At 37.7% G+C, this 11,391-nt stretch overlaps 1 protein-coding gene across 1 annotated transcript; it reads right to left on the bottom strand.

Annotated features, from left to right (window-relative positions):
• Nucleotides 1-269: 269 nt before the first annotated feature.
• On the bottom strand, nucleotides 270-10,743 carry LOC140183057 (uncharacterized). Its single transcript, XM_072231058.1, has 2 exons — nucleotides 10,166-10,743; nucleotides 270-1,071 (listed from the first exon to the last, which is right to left on the bottom strand). The coding sequence occupies exons 1-2, from the start codon at nucleotides 10,741-10,743 to the stop codon at nucleotides 270-272; spliced, it is 1,380 nt and encodes a 459-aa protein (XP_072087159.1).
• Between the last annotated feature and the right edge of the window lie 648 nt (nucleotides 10,744-11,391).

The following is an 11,391-nucleotide window of genomic DNA, read 5'->3' as shown; positions in this document are numbered from 1 at the left end:
TTTTTCGTTGGCCTAGAATTTCTCAATAGAAAATCATGTCATAGTATAGTCCTAAACCAACAAATAATCCTTTTGATCAAATTTTGATATGGTTGTCACAAGTCAACCCCAATAAAAAGTAACCGAGAGTATTAGTGTCGGGTCGTCCTCAAGAGAATGGGCAAACATGTGCATCAATATTGGTTAGAATTCCGGGGTTGGGAGTCATAAACAAGAATTTAAACTACTAAAGCTTAGCATGCAAGAATCTTAAAGTGCAAGAAACTAAATTAAGCAATTAAAGCAAGGTATAAGTAAATACAATCTAGCAAGGGAACATATAAATCTACTTTTACTCTAGAACTAAGGGTCCATTTGGGAAACACCAAAAAGTTACTTTTTTCAACTTTTGACTTATAAAAAGTTACATTAATGGAGATTAAGTCTTGAATTCTCACCAACACATTCTCAGCAATACCCACAACTGAAATTATACTCTTGTCCGTAAGCACAAACCTAGCCCCGGATCGCCTCAACGGAGCAAGGTTCAATTTCTCATAAATCGAGAGTGGCATAATGCTCACACACGACCCTAGGTCGCATATGCAATCCTTAAGTTGAATCTCACCAATCATACAAGATACCAAGCAAGGACCGGGCTTACTATATTTTTCAGGAAAATCATCCATCACAAAAGAAACAGAATTACCTAATAGATTCATCCTTAGCCCACCAATCTTCTCTTTGTGAGTGCACACATCCTTAAGGAATTTAGCATATTTTGGGACTTGATGTATGGTATCAAAGAGTGGAATAGTTACCTTCACATTCTTGAAGATTTGTACTATGTTGGGATCAAGCTCCTCATGATTCTTGGCTTTCTTGGTTATCGTAGGGAAAGGTATAGGAATTTGTTCCTCTAAGTTGTTCTTCCTCTTCGGTTCCTTGGCCCTCAATTGTTCTTCTTCTTCCTTTGTAACTTCTTCCTCCTTTTCATCTTCATCTATCTCCATTATTTCACCAACTTCTACATTAGGAACATCCTCCACCAACTTGATGGGCTTGGGTTCAACTTCCTCAAGTGTTGTACCACTGAAGTGTGAACTTTTGTTAATATAGAATTTCTCAATTGAATTCTCGTTGCAAGTATAATTCTAGACCAACAAAGAGTCCTCACATACAAAAATTTAGGTTGTCACATGTACAAACCCCAAATAAGAATTAACCGGTGTATTTGGACTCCGGGTCGTCTCACAAGGAATTGCAATGAAGTGAATGATTATTGGCTATGAAGGAACAAGGGGCTATGATTGATAAAGGGGCAAGGAAGTAAATGGACAAGAATTTAAATGACAAGAAGAGTAAATCAAGCAAGTAACTAAAAAAAGCAAGTAATAAAGAGAGACATTCATGGCAAGAATTGAGATCATAGGCTTTCTATCCTAGTCATACATTGATTAATTCATCTTATTTAGTCAACTCCAACAAACGGAAGAAGGTATCATGTCATCTTCACATAGGGAGAATGTCAAACAAGACTAATTAATCATGTCACAAATATAAACAAGAATTTATCTTATTACGTCATCTCCAACATTGGAAGAAGATATAGGTTATCTTCCATGAGAGAAAGTCTAACAAGACTAGCTAATCTCAATCCAAAAGTCCTAATCATCTCACTAAGTGAATTAGCAAGAGATTAGAGTTAATGGAAACAATACTAGCTAACAACTCTAGATCACCAACAAGAGTTGGGCTTTTATGACTCAAGATTACCTAATTACTCTTTCCAAGCCAAGAATTATCAAAATCTACTCTAAAGCCCAACCAAGTATTTTGTCAAACACTTGGTGGGTATAAATGAAAAGCATGGTAAATATACAAGAATGATAAATCTACCAACTACTAATTGCAAGGAAAGTAAGATCACAATTCAAATCAACAATAAAAGAACATCAAAATCAAATTTCATTAAAAGAAAATCCAAATCCAACAAGTGTTTATCAACATAAAAGAGAACATAAAGAGAAATTAACACTACAAATCATGAGAATGAAAGGGTAGGAGTAAGAAATCATAAAAGAAACAAGATGAAAACATGTAATTGAACTAGATCTAAGATGGAAATGGCCTAAGAACCCTAATTCTAGAGAGAAGAGGGAGCTTTTCTCTCTAGAAACTAACCTACATGATGCTAAGTTACAAACAATTGCTCCCCCTTTGCCCCTGCTTGAATTCTACATAAAATAGCATCAGAAATGGGTTGGGTTGGGCCCAAAGTGCTTCAGAAATCACCCCCAGCGATTTCATCTTTAGTGGGCCACTAACAGCATCGGCGTACATGCGTACATGGCGCGTGCGCGCCCCTTAACGTGAAGCAACATATGGTAAATTTTATATTATTTCAAAGCTCCGGATGTTAGCTTTCCGACGCAACTAGAACCGTCTCATTTGGACCTCTGTAGCTCAAGTTATGGTCAATTGAGTGCGAAGAGGTCAGCTTTTCTCCCACTCTGAAGCTCCAGATATTAGCTTTGCGGTTCCTTCATTTCTTCATGAGTTCTCCCACTTTGCATGCTTTTCTCCTCACTTCTTCCATCCAATACTTACCCTATGAACCTGAAATCACTCAACAAATACATCAAGGCATCGAATGGAATTAAAGTGAATTGAATTTAGCTATTTTAAGGCCTAAAAAGCATGTTTTCACATTTAAGCACAAATCAAGGGAGAATTGCAAAACCATGCTATTTCATTGAAGAAATGTGGGAAAAGGTGATAAAATCCCCCAAATTAAGCACAAGATAAACCACAAAATTGGGATTTATCAAATCTCCCCACACTTAAACTAAGCATGTCCTCATGCTAAAATCAAGAAATAAGCAAAGGGATATCAACATTTATTCAATGCAAACTAACTAAATACAATCTATCTATATGCAATCTATCTATATGAATGCATCCACTTGGTCAAAACAAGTCAACTTCCAAGAAAACATATTTAAGTACAAGGGCTAAAGCCATAGCAGTCAAATCAAACCCACAATTGAATTGAATTATTAAAAAGATTTTACAAACTTGCAAGAAAAGAGATGATCATGGGTGGAAACATGAAATTGAGCAATCGAACTCTCACCGGATGTGTATCCGCTCTAGTCACTCAAGTGTATGGGGTTGATTCACTCAATTCTCCCCTAATCATGTTTTCCAAGATTTGTTTTTCATCTAACAATCAACAATTATTTCATGCATGCATACAAATATCATGAGGACTTCCCATAGGTTGTAATGGGGTTAGGGTCAAGGTAGGATGCATATGGTCAAGTGGGCTTGAGATTTGAATCTTTGATTAACTTAAACTTCCACCTAACCTATGACAACCTATACAATTCTAAACAAACTTAACTACCCATTCTTCACTTTTTTACACATTCATGCATTCTCTTTTTTATCACCACCCATATGCATTGACTTTTATTGAACCTTAATTTGGAGCATTTTGTCCCCTTTTTATTGCAATTCTTTGTCTTTCTTTTTCTATTATTTATTTTCATTTTTTTCTTTTTTTTATTATTATTATTTTTTCATTAATTTTTTTTCTTTTCAAACTAAAATATATATACAAGAACATTAATGCATATCGTTTACACATGATTAATACATGAGTATGTACCCAATTCCCAAGATTCTCAACACAAATACAAAAATACACTTTTATCTCTACCCAATGTTCCCAACTCTCTCAAAATCAAATGATAAACACGCTCACTAGCCTAAGCTAATCAAAGATCCAAATTAAGGGATATTTATTATTTTTCACTTAGGCTTGTAATGTGCTACAATTAACAACAAATGGGTTAAGCATAGGCTCAAATTGGTTATCAATGGAAGATAAAAGGTAGGGTTATTTAGGTAAGTGAGCTATTTGAACAATGGCCTCAATCATATAAATGTATGTATACACAAAATAATGGACATATAGAATTAAACAAATCAAAGATTACAATCATAGGAAGAGAATAATGCACACAAGAATGAAAATAAGTGGTTATATATGATGTAACCACACAATTAGGCTCAAATCTCACATGCTTGTGTTCTTAGCTCAAAAATCATGTTCCACAAAGTATATAATTCGAGCAAGTTCTAAAAAATTTTTTTTTTTCAATTGGGGTGCCCTATAGATAAAATCCTTGGAAAATATCATGATTTTGACTAAGCTTAATATATACATATGCAATGAAACCAAAAATTCTAAAAGACCTAAAAATGAAATGCAAAAGTGTTGTGATTAGAAACTTGTCACCCCAAAATGCCGAGCGGTCGGACGACCTCCCCACAATTAAAAGTTTGCATAGTCCTCGGTGCATCCAAAGATGAACAAAGGGGTACGGCGACTTTCCTAGTTGCTACCTTCAGTTGGTAGGTCAACCGATGTTGCGTGTTCTTCTCGCACTTCCGGTTTTTGCTTATGATGATTCATCCTGAACATAGAAAACAGGAGATAATAAGACAAGTAAATGCACAAGCAAGGAAGCATGGATTGTTGGAATGAGGTAAATCACTAGAATTGAGTGAGTGAATTGGTGTGACAATAATGAAAAATAAGTGTGTGGGTCCTAACTTGCATGCGGTTTAGAACTCACACCCTAGTATTTAAAAATCATGTCACAATTATACAAAAGAAAATATGCACTTCACTCATTCTAGTGTGCTTGAGATACTTTAAAAGACTTGTAGGCTAAAACAACCCAACGAGTAGTGAAGAAGCATAAAAGCATTCAAGCAAAAATCAAGCAATTGTGAAATTGGATAATGCATGGACATTGATTAATGTATAAGTAAATTTGATGAACAAAATGGTATAGAGAGCTCACACATCAAACAATGACACATATTGAAGTTGTTGCAACACCTAAGTGACATAGAGGTGGAACACATGAATGCTATGGAACTTAGGAAAAAGGATATAGAAGTCAAAAATCAATCACATAGCAAGCATGGTCCACAAAGCTTGAAAAGCTCAAAAATATGTCACTAGGTAAGCTTTCGATCCAATTTCACAATTTCACAATCTCAATGTATGAAATAGGTGATGATCAATTAGAACAAGCATCCTAAAAAAATACATTGATAATGTACAATTGCCTAACAATGGATGATGAATGCATGGTGGCCAAAACATGCAATTCAAAGAGTCAAGATGCATGAAGGCAATGTACCATGTACTTGGTGTTTAAAGACATTAAGCATGAAAAGTTCCAAACCAAGTAACCAAATACACCTCATCACAGAAATCCAACAATGACAATTAAAACAATGATGTTAAACTAACATCCTATTAGTAATAAGCAGCAGTAAACAATAAACAAGATTAGTAATCTAACACTTACAATGGAAAACAAAAATTAAACTAACTAAAAGAAATGGTGTTACATGGTGTTTGGTAGTGTTGGATGATGTTTGAAGGGTGGAAAGAAAAGAAGAGAAGAGAAAAGAAGGAAAGAAATGGAAAGAGGAGAAAAAAAGAAGGTGAGTGAACAGGGCAATCTACGCGTGCGCATCATGTACGCGTAAGCGTGGATTGATGAAATGGCAGCGATGCGTACGCGCGGCTGACACGTACGCATGCATGGCAAAGCAGAGAGTCGGCGCGGACACGCAAGGTACGCGTGCGCGTGCCTTGGGGCACAAAGTTGGCATACTTCAGGCACAACTCTCGGGTGAATGTATGGGAAGTGGAAAAATCAATCCACGCGTACGCATACATGACGCATGCGCGTAAATGGTCGAAATTGCTTGATTCACGCGTACGCGTGAAGCACGCATGCGCGTGGATGGTGCTCTGTTTTTCAAAATTTTCTATGTTTTTACACCAAACCAAGCATTCCAAACCTCCAAACAGCTACCAAAACATCATAAAACCTTATTTAACCTACTAGACTCCCAATTAAACTCAACTAATCAAACAAAACATGAAATTAAACTTATTTTACCAATATGTACAAAAGGGAAAGATGAAAAGATGTTACCATGGTGGGGTGTCTCCCACCTAGCACTTTTGTTTATTGTCCTTAAGTTGGACTTATGGGGAGCTCTTCATCAAGGTGGCTTGTGCTTGAATCCATCCTTAAACATCCACCAATGCTTGGACTTCCATTATGCTTCATCATTCAAGGTTAATAACTCCAAGCTTTGATGGAGTTCATCACAAACCATGGGCTCCCAAAGTTGATTTTCCTTGTGTGATCCGGGATCCCACACCTTGTTTTCACACCCGTCCTTGAGTTGATCATGGTGATTTCCTCCGGGTGGCAAGAGAGATGAATTCTCATGGAAGCACCAAACTATCCTCCTAGACCCATCCAATTGAGCACTAGTCCAACCTTTACTCCTTGAAGCTTCAACCATAATGAGCCTAGACTTACAACGCCAACCACTAAACATCCTCCTCTTTTGCTTAATTCCACAAAGCTCTCTAAGTTGTCCATCCGTTTCAAGCAAACCAAATTCAAGTGGGATAATGAAGCTAAGAGTTAGAAGTTTTACCCACTCAAACGAAGGATTAGATGACAACCTAAGTGGAGGAGTTCCTAACAGTCTTGACAAAACACGTTCCACTCCCGTCCATCCTTTTTGGAAGGCTTTCACTACTTGGCAAGATACTTCATGCTCTACCTTTCGCCAAGCTTCCTCAAGTTCACATTCTTCTTCACCAATGTCCTCTAGCTCTTTTCCATCACTCAAATCATACATAGGAAGTTGAGTGAAATCTACCTCATCATCAATTCCAAGCATAGTGGGGAAGGATTCTTCAAATTCAAGAGGATCATATGTTGATGCGGAGTCATCATAAATAGGCGGGCCTATTGATTGGAACACTTCTTTCAATTCTTCAATCACATTGTACCTTGGAGGTTGTGCACTCTCCTCCTCAATATCAACTTCGAACTCCATGGAAGAAGGCTCTTCAATTTGTGCTTCCTCTATGTACTCAACATATCCTAAGGCTCCAACCACTACTTTCTTTTGTTCAATAATCTCTACCTCCTCCTCTTGTTGCATTTCTTGCTTTAACTCCTCTTCTTCACCTTGGAGCTTCAAGTTCACTCCCTCACTAAGCTCCTTGGTTGCTTCTCCACATTCCACAATGGAAGTTCCTTGATCGCATAGGCTTAGGCGGGATGAGACTATGTTGCCAATGGCTTCTACCATGATAGCCATTTTTGCTCTTAACTCATCAAATTTCTTTTCATCCTCCTCGTGTTGCCTTAAGATATGAGATTCAAGATCCCTTAATTCTAGCATAAAGGCTTCATCGGAGGGTTGTAGTGGAAGAGAGGGTTCATTGTTTGAGGGAAAGGTATTATAGTTGGAAGGTGGTTCATATTAGTGAAATTCTTGAGGTGGTGTGTGGACTTTGTGGTTCTTGGGAGTATTAGTGTTGGAATGGTGGTGGCTCTAAGTATGGTTCATATGGTGGTTGGTATGGTAGGTATGGTTTAGGATCATGTGGAGGTGAATGGTGGTATGAGGCTTGTGAGTATGGTTGTTGAGGGCTATGTTGAGGGAAAGGGTCATATGTATGTGGTGGTTGTGGTTGACAATCACAATAAGGGTCATCACAGACATTGGATTGGTATGCGTTAGGATTAGGATTATACCCATAAGAGTTCGGAGGAGGATGTTGCCAAGAAGGTTATCCATAAGCTTGGGGCTCCTCCCATCTTTGATTTCTAAATCCTTGATGCACTTCCTTATTGAAGCTTCCATTTCCTACAATATAGTTTGAACCACACTCATAGCCAAAGTGATGAGAATTCATAGTGATAAGAGAAGACAAAAACAAAACTAACAAGAAACAAAGAAAACAAAGTCCTACAACTAGCAAAAGCCAACAAGCAAACCAAAAATCAAGCTATTTACAATATATACAATAGCCAATAACATAGCACCATTGCAACTCCCCGGCAACGGCGCCATTTTGAAGTGTGAACATTTGTTGATATAGAATTTTTCAATTGAATTCTTGTTCCAAGTATAGTTCTAGACCAACAAAGATTCCTCACATACAAAAATTTAGGTTGTCACATGTACAAACCCCAAATAAGAATTAACCGAAGTATTTGGACTCCGGGTCGTCTCACAAGGAATTGCAATGAAGTGGATGATTATTGGCTATGAAGGAACAAGGAGCTATGATTGATAAAGGGGCAAGGAAGTAAATGGACAAGAATTTAAATGACAAGAAGAGTAAATCAAGCAAGTAACTAAAGAAAGCAAGTAATAAAGAGAGACATTCATGGCAAGAATTGAGATCATAGGCTTTCTATCCTAGTCATACATTGATTAATTCATCTTATTTAGTCAAATCCAACAAACGGAAGAAGGTATCATGTCATCTTCACATAGGGAGAATGTCAAACAAGACTAGTTAATCATGTCACAAATATAAACAAGAATTTATCTTATTATGTCATCTCTAACATTGGAAGAAGATATAGGTTATCTTCCATGAGAAAAAGTCTAACAAGACTAGCTAATCTCAATTCAAAAGTCCTAATCATCTCACTAAGTGAATTAGCAAGAGATTAGAGTTAATGGAAACAATACTAGCTAACAACTCGAGATCACCAACAAGAGTTGGGTTTTCATGACTCAAGATTACCTAATTACTCTTTCCAAGCCAAGAATGCTCAAAATCTACTCTAAAGCCCAACCAAGTATTTTGTCAAACACTTGGTGGGTATAAATGAAAAGCATGGTAAATATACAAGAATGATAAATCTACTAACTACTAATTGCAAGGAAAGTAAGATCACAATTCAAATCAACAATAAAAGAACATCAAAATCAAATTTCATTAAAACAAAATCCAAATCCAACAAGTGTTCATCAACATAAAAAAGAACATAAAGAGAAATTAACACTACAAATAATGAGAATGAAAGAGTAGGAGTAAGAAATCATAAAAGAAACAAGATGAAAACATGTAATTGAACCTAGATCTAAGATGGAAATGGCCTAAGAACCCTAATTCTAGAGAGAAGAGGGAGCCCTCTTCTCTCTCTAGAAACTAACCTACATGATGCTAAGTTACAAACAATTGCTCCCCCTTTGCCCCTGCTTGAATTCTTCATGAAATAGCATCATAAATGAGTTAGGTTGGGCCCAAAGTGCTTCAGAAATCGCCCCCATCGATTTTATCTTTAGTGGGCCACGAGCAGCATCAGCATGCACGCGTACATGGCGCGTGCGCGCCCCTGAACGTGAAATAATATATAGCAAATTTTATATCATTTCGAAGCTCTGGATGTTAACTTTCCAACGCAATTGAAACCGCCTCATTTGGATCTCTGTAGCTCAAGTTATAGTCGATTGAGTGCGAAGAGGTCAGGCTTGACAGCTTTGCGGTTCCTTCATTTCTTCATGAGTTCTCCCACTTTGCATGCTTTTTTCCTCACTTCTTCCATCCAATACTTGCCCTGTGAACCTGAAATCGCTCAACAAATATATCAAAGCATTGAATGGAATTAAAGTGAATTGAATTTAGCTATTTTAAAGCCTAAAAAGCATGTTTTCACATTTAAGTACAAATCAAGGGAGAATTGCAAAACCATGCTATTTCATTGAATAAATGTGGGAAAAGGTGATAAAATCCCCCAAATTAAGTACAAGATAAACCACAAAATTGGGGTTTATCAACCACTCTTCAAGGTAATTGCATTGATGCTACCCCTTGGGTTTGGGATAGGTTAGGAAGGAAGGCTAGATGAGCTAGAGGCTTGGTTGGTGTTAGTATTGTTGGTAGGAGGTAGGACCAACCTTGAGAGAATCTCGGCTATAGAGGACATTTGAGCACTCATAGTGCCAACTTTTGCGTTGAGATTCCTAGTGTTTCTTTTCATTTTTCTCTATCATAGCCCTAAGTCTCTCTTGTTCTTGGTAAAGTGCACGGTGAGAGTCATCGCCTTGATTTGTGGGAGAAGAAGAAGGTTGATTGATTTATTGTCTTTTGTGAGGCATTTGGTATCTATTGTTGTTGGCTTGGTTTTGTTGTGAGTGTTGGTATGGTTGATTATGGTGGTTTTGGTTGACTTGGTAGGTATTGTTGTAGTATTGAGAAGATGAGTTGCCTTGGTTCCATCTTTGATTATGGTTGTTTCCTTGAGCATTGTCCCTCTACCCTTGATTAGAGCTATTACCATGGGAGTAATTGCTTTGACCTTGAGATTGATAAGGTGGCCGGTTGTTGTAGTTGTTGGCTACCGCAAGAGTGTAATCCCCTTGGACTTGAGGGCATTGGTCGGTATAGTGTGAAGTACAAGAGCACACCCCACACACTCTTGGAGGTCCTTCAAGTTGGAGGATTTGAGGTGGGGCTTGGATGGCTTTGATTGATTGAGATGCCTTTTGTCCTTGGTGAATCTCTTTGAAGAGAGTGGTCATTTCTCCAAGTACTTTAGTCAAAGCCAAGTCAGAAGAAGGTGCTTCCACCACACTCTTGGGAGGATTATTCCTCACTCTCACATGTTGGGTAGTTTCGGTAACATCATTGATCAAACTCCATACTTTCGCCACCGTCTTGTTCTTAGAAAGAGAACTACCACTAGAAGCGGTAAGCAAACTTTTATCAGGTGCACAAAGACCTCCAGTGAAATAGCTAATGAGCAAATGAATATCTAATCCATGATATGGACAAGATTCCAACAACCTCTTAAATTGAGTCCAATATTCATAGAGTGTCTCTTGGTCTCTTTGCATTATACCGGAAATTTCCTTACGGATATAGTCAGTCTTCTCCGGAGGAAAGAACTTATCTAAGAACTCTCTTCACAATAGGTCCCATTGATAAACCACTATTTCATGGTTTATCTTGTGCTCAATTGAGTGGATTTCATCAACTCTTTACCCACTTATTCATATTATTTGCATGGTTTTATATTTCCTTCCTAATTATGTGTTTTGATTGAAAACATGCTTCTTTGATCTTATATTTGCTTATTATTAATCCTCTCTTATTACCATTAGATGCCTTGATATGTGTGTTAAGTGTTTTCAGAGATTATAGGGCAGGAATGGCTTGGAGGATGGAAAAGAAGCATGCAAAAGTGGAAGGAATGCAAGAAGTTGGAGACATTGCTAAGCTGTCCAGCCTAACCTCTCTGCACTCAAACGGCTATAACTTTAGCTACAGAGGTCCAAATGACGCGGTTCTAGTTGCGTTGAAAAGCTAACGTCCGAGGCTTCGATTTGATATATAATATGTTATAGTTCCCCTGACGCTAGGCGACACGACCGCGTGATCTATGCGGCCGCGTCGCAGTGACGGAAATCCAGCGTGGCAAAATTCGAAACCAGCGAATTCTGGACTGTTCTGACCCAGTTTGCGGCCCAGAAAACACAGATTAG

Source organism: Arachis hypogaea, chromosome 20 (genome assembly GCF_003086295.3).
Source record: "Arachis hypogaea cultivar Tifrunner chromosome 20, arahy.Tifrunner.gnm2.J5K5, whole genome shotgun sequence".
NCBI classification, from domain to species: domain Eukaryota; kingdom Viridiplantae; phylum Streptophyta; class Magnoliopsida; order Fabales; family Fabaceae; genus Arachis; species Arachis hypogaea.
Note: the sequence above shows the minus strand (reverse complement) of the source record. Positions and strands in the feature narration are given on the sequence as shown.

Bases quoted from the DNA above. Each gene is read 5' to 3' on its own strand.
- LOC140183057 (XM_072231058.1), bottom strand. From the start codon at position 10,743: ATGCAAAGAGACCAAGAGACACTCTATGAATATTGGACTCAATTTAAG. The intron at 1,072-10,165 runs GTAGAGGGACAA...TTCACACTTCAG, and splicing joins GGTAATAGCTCTAATCAAGG to TGGTACAACACTTGAGGAAG.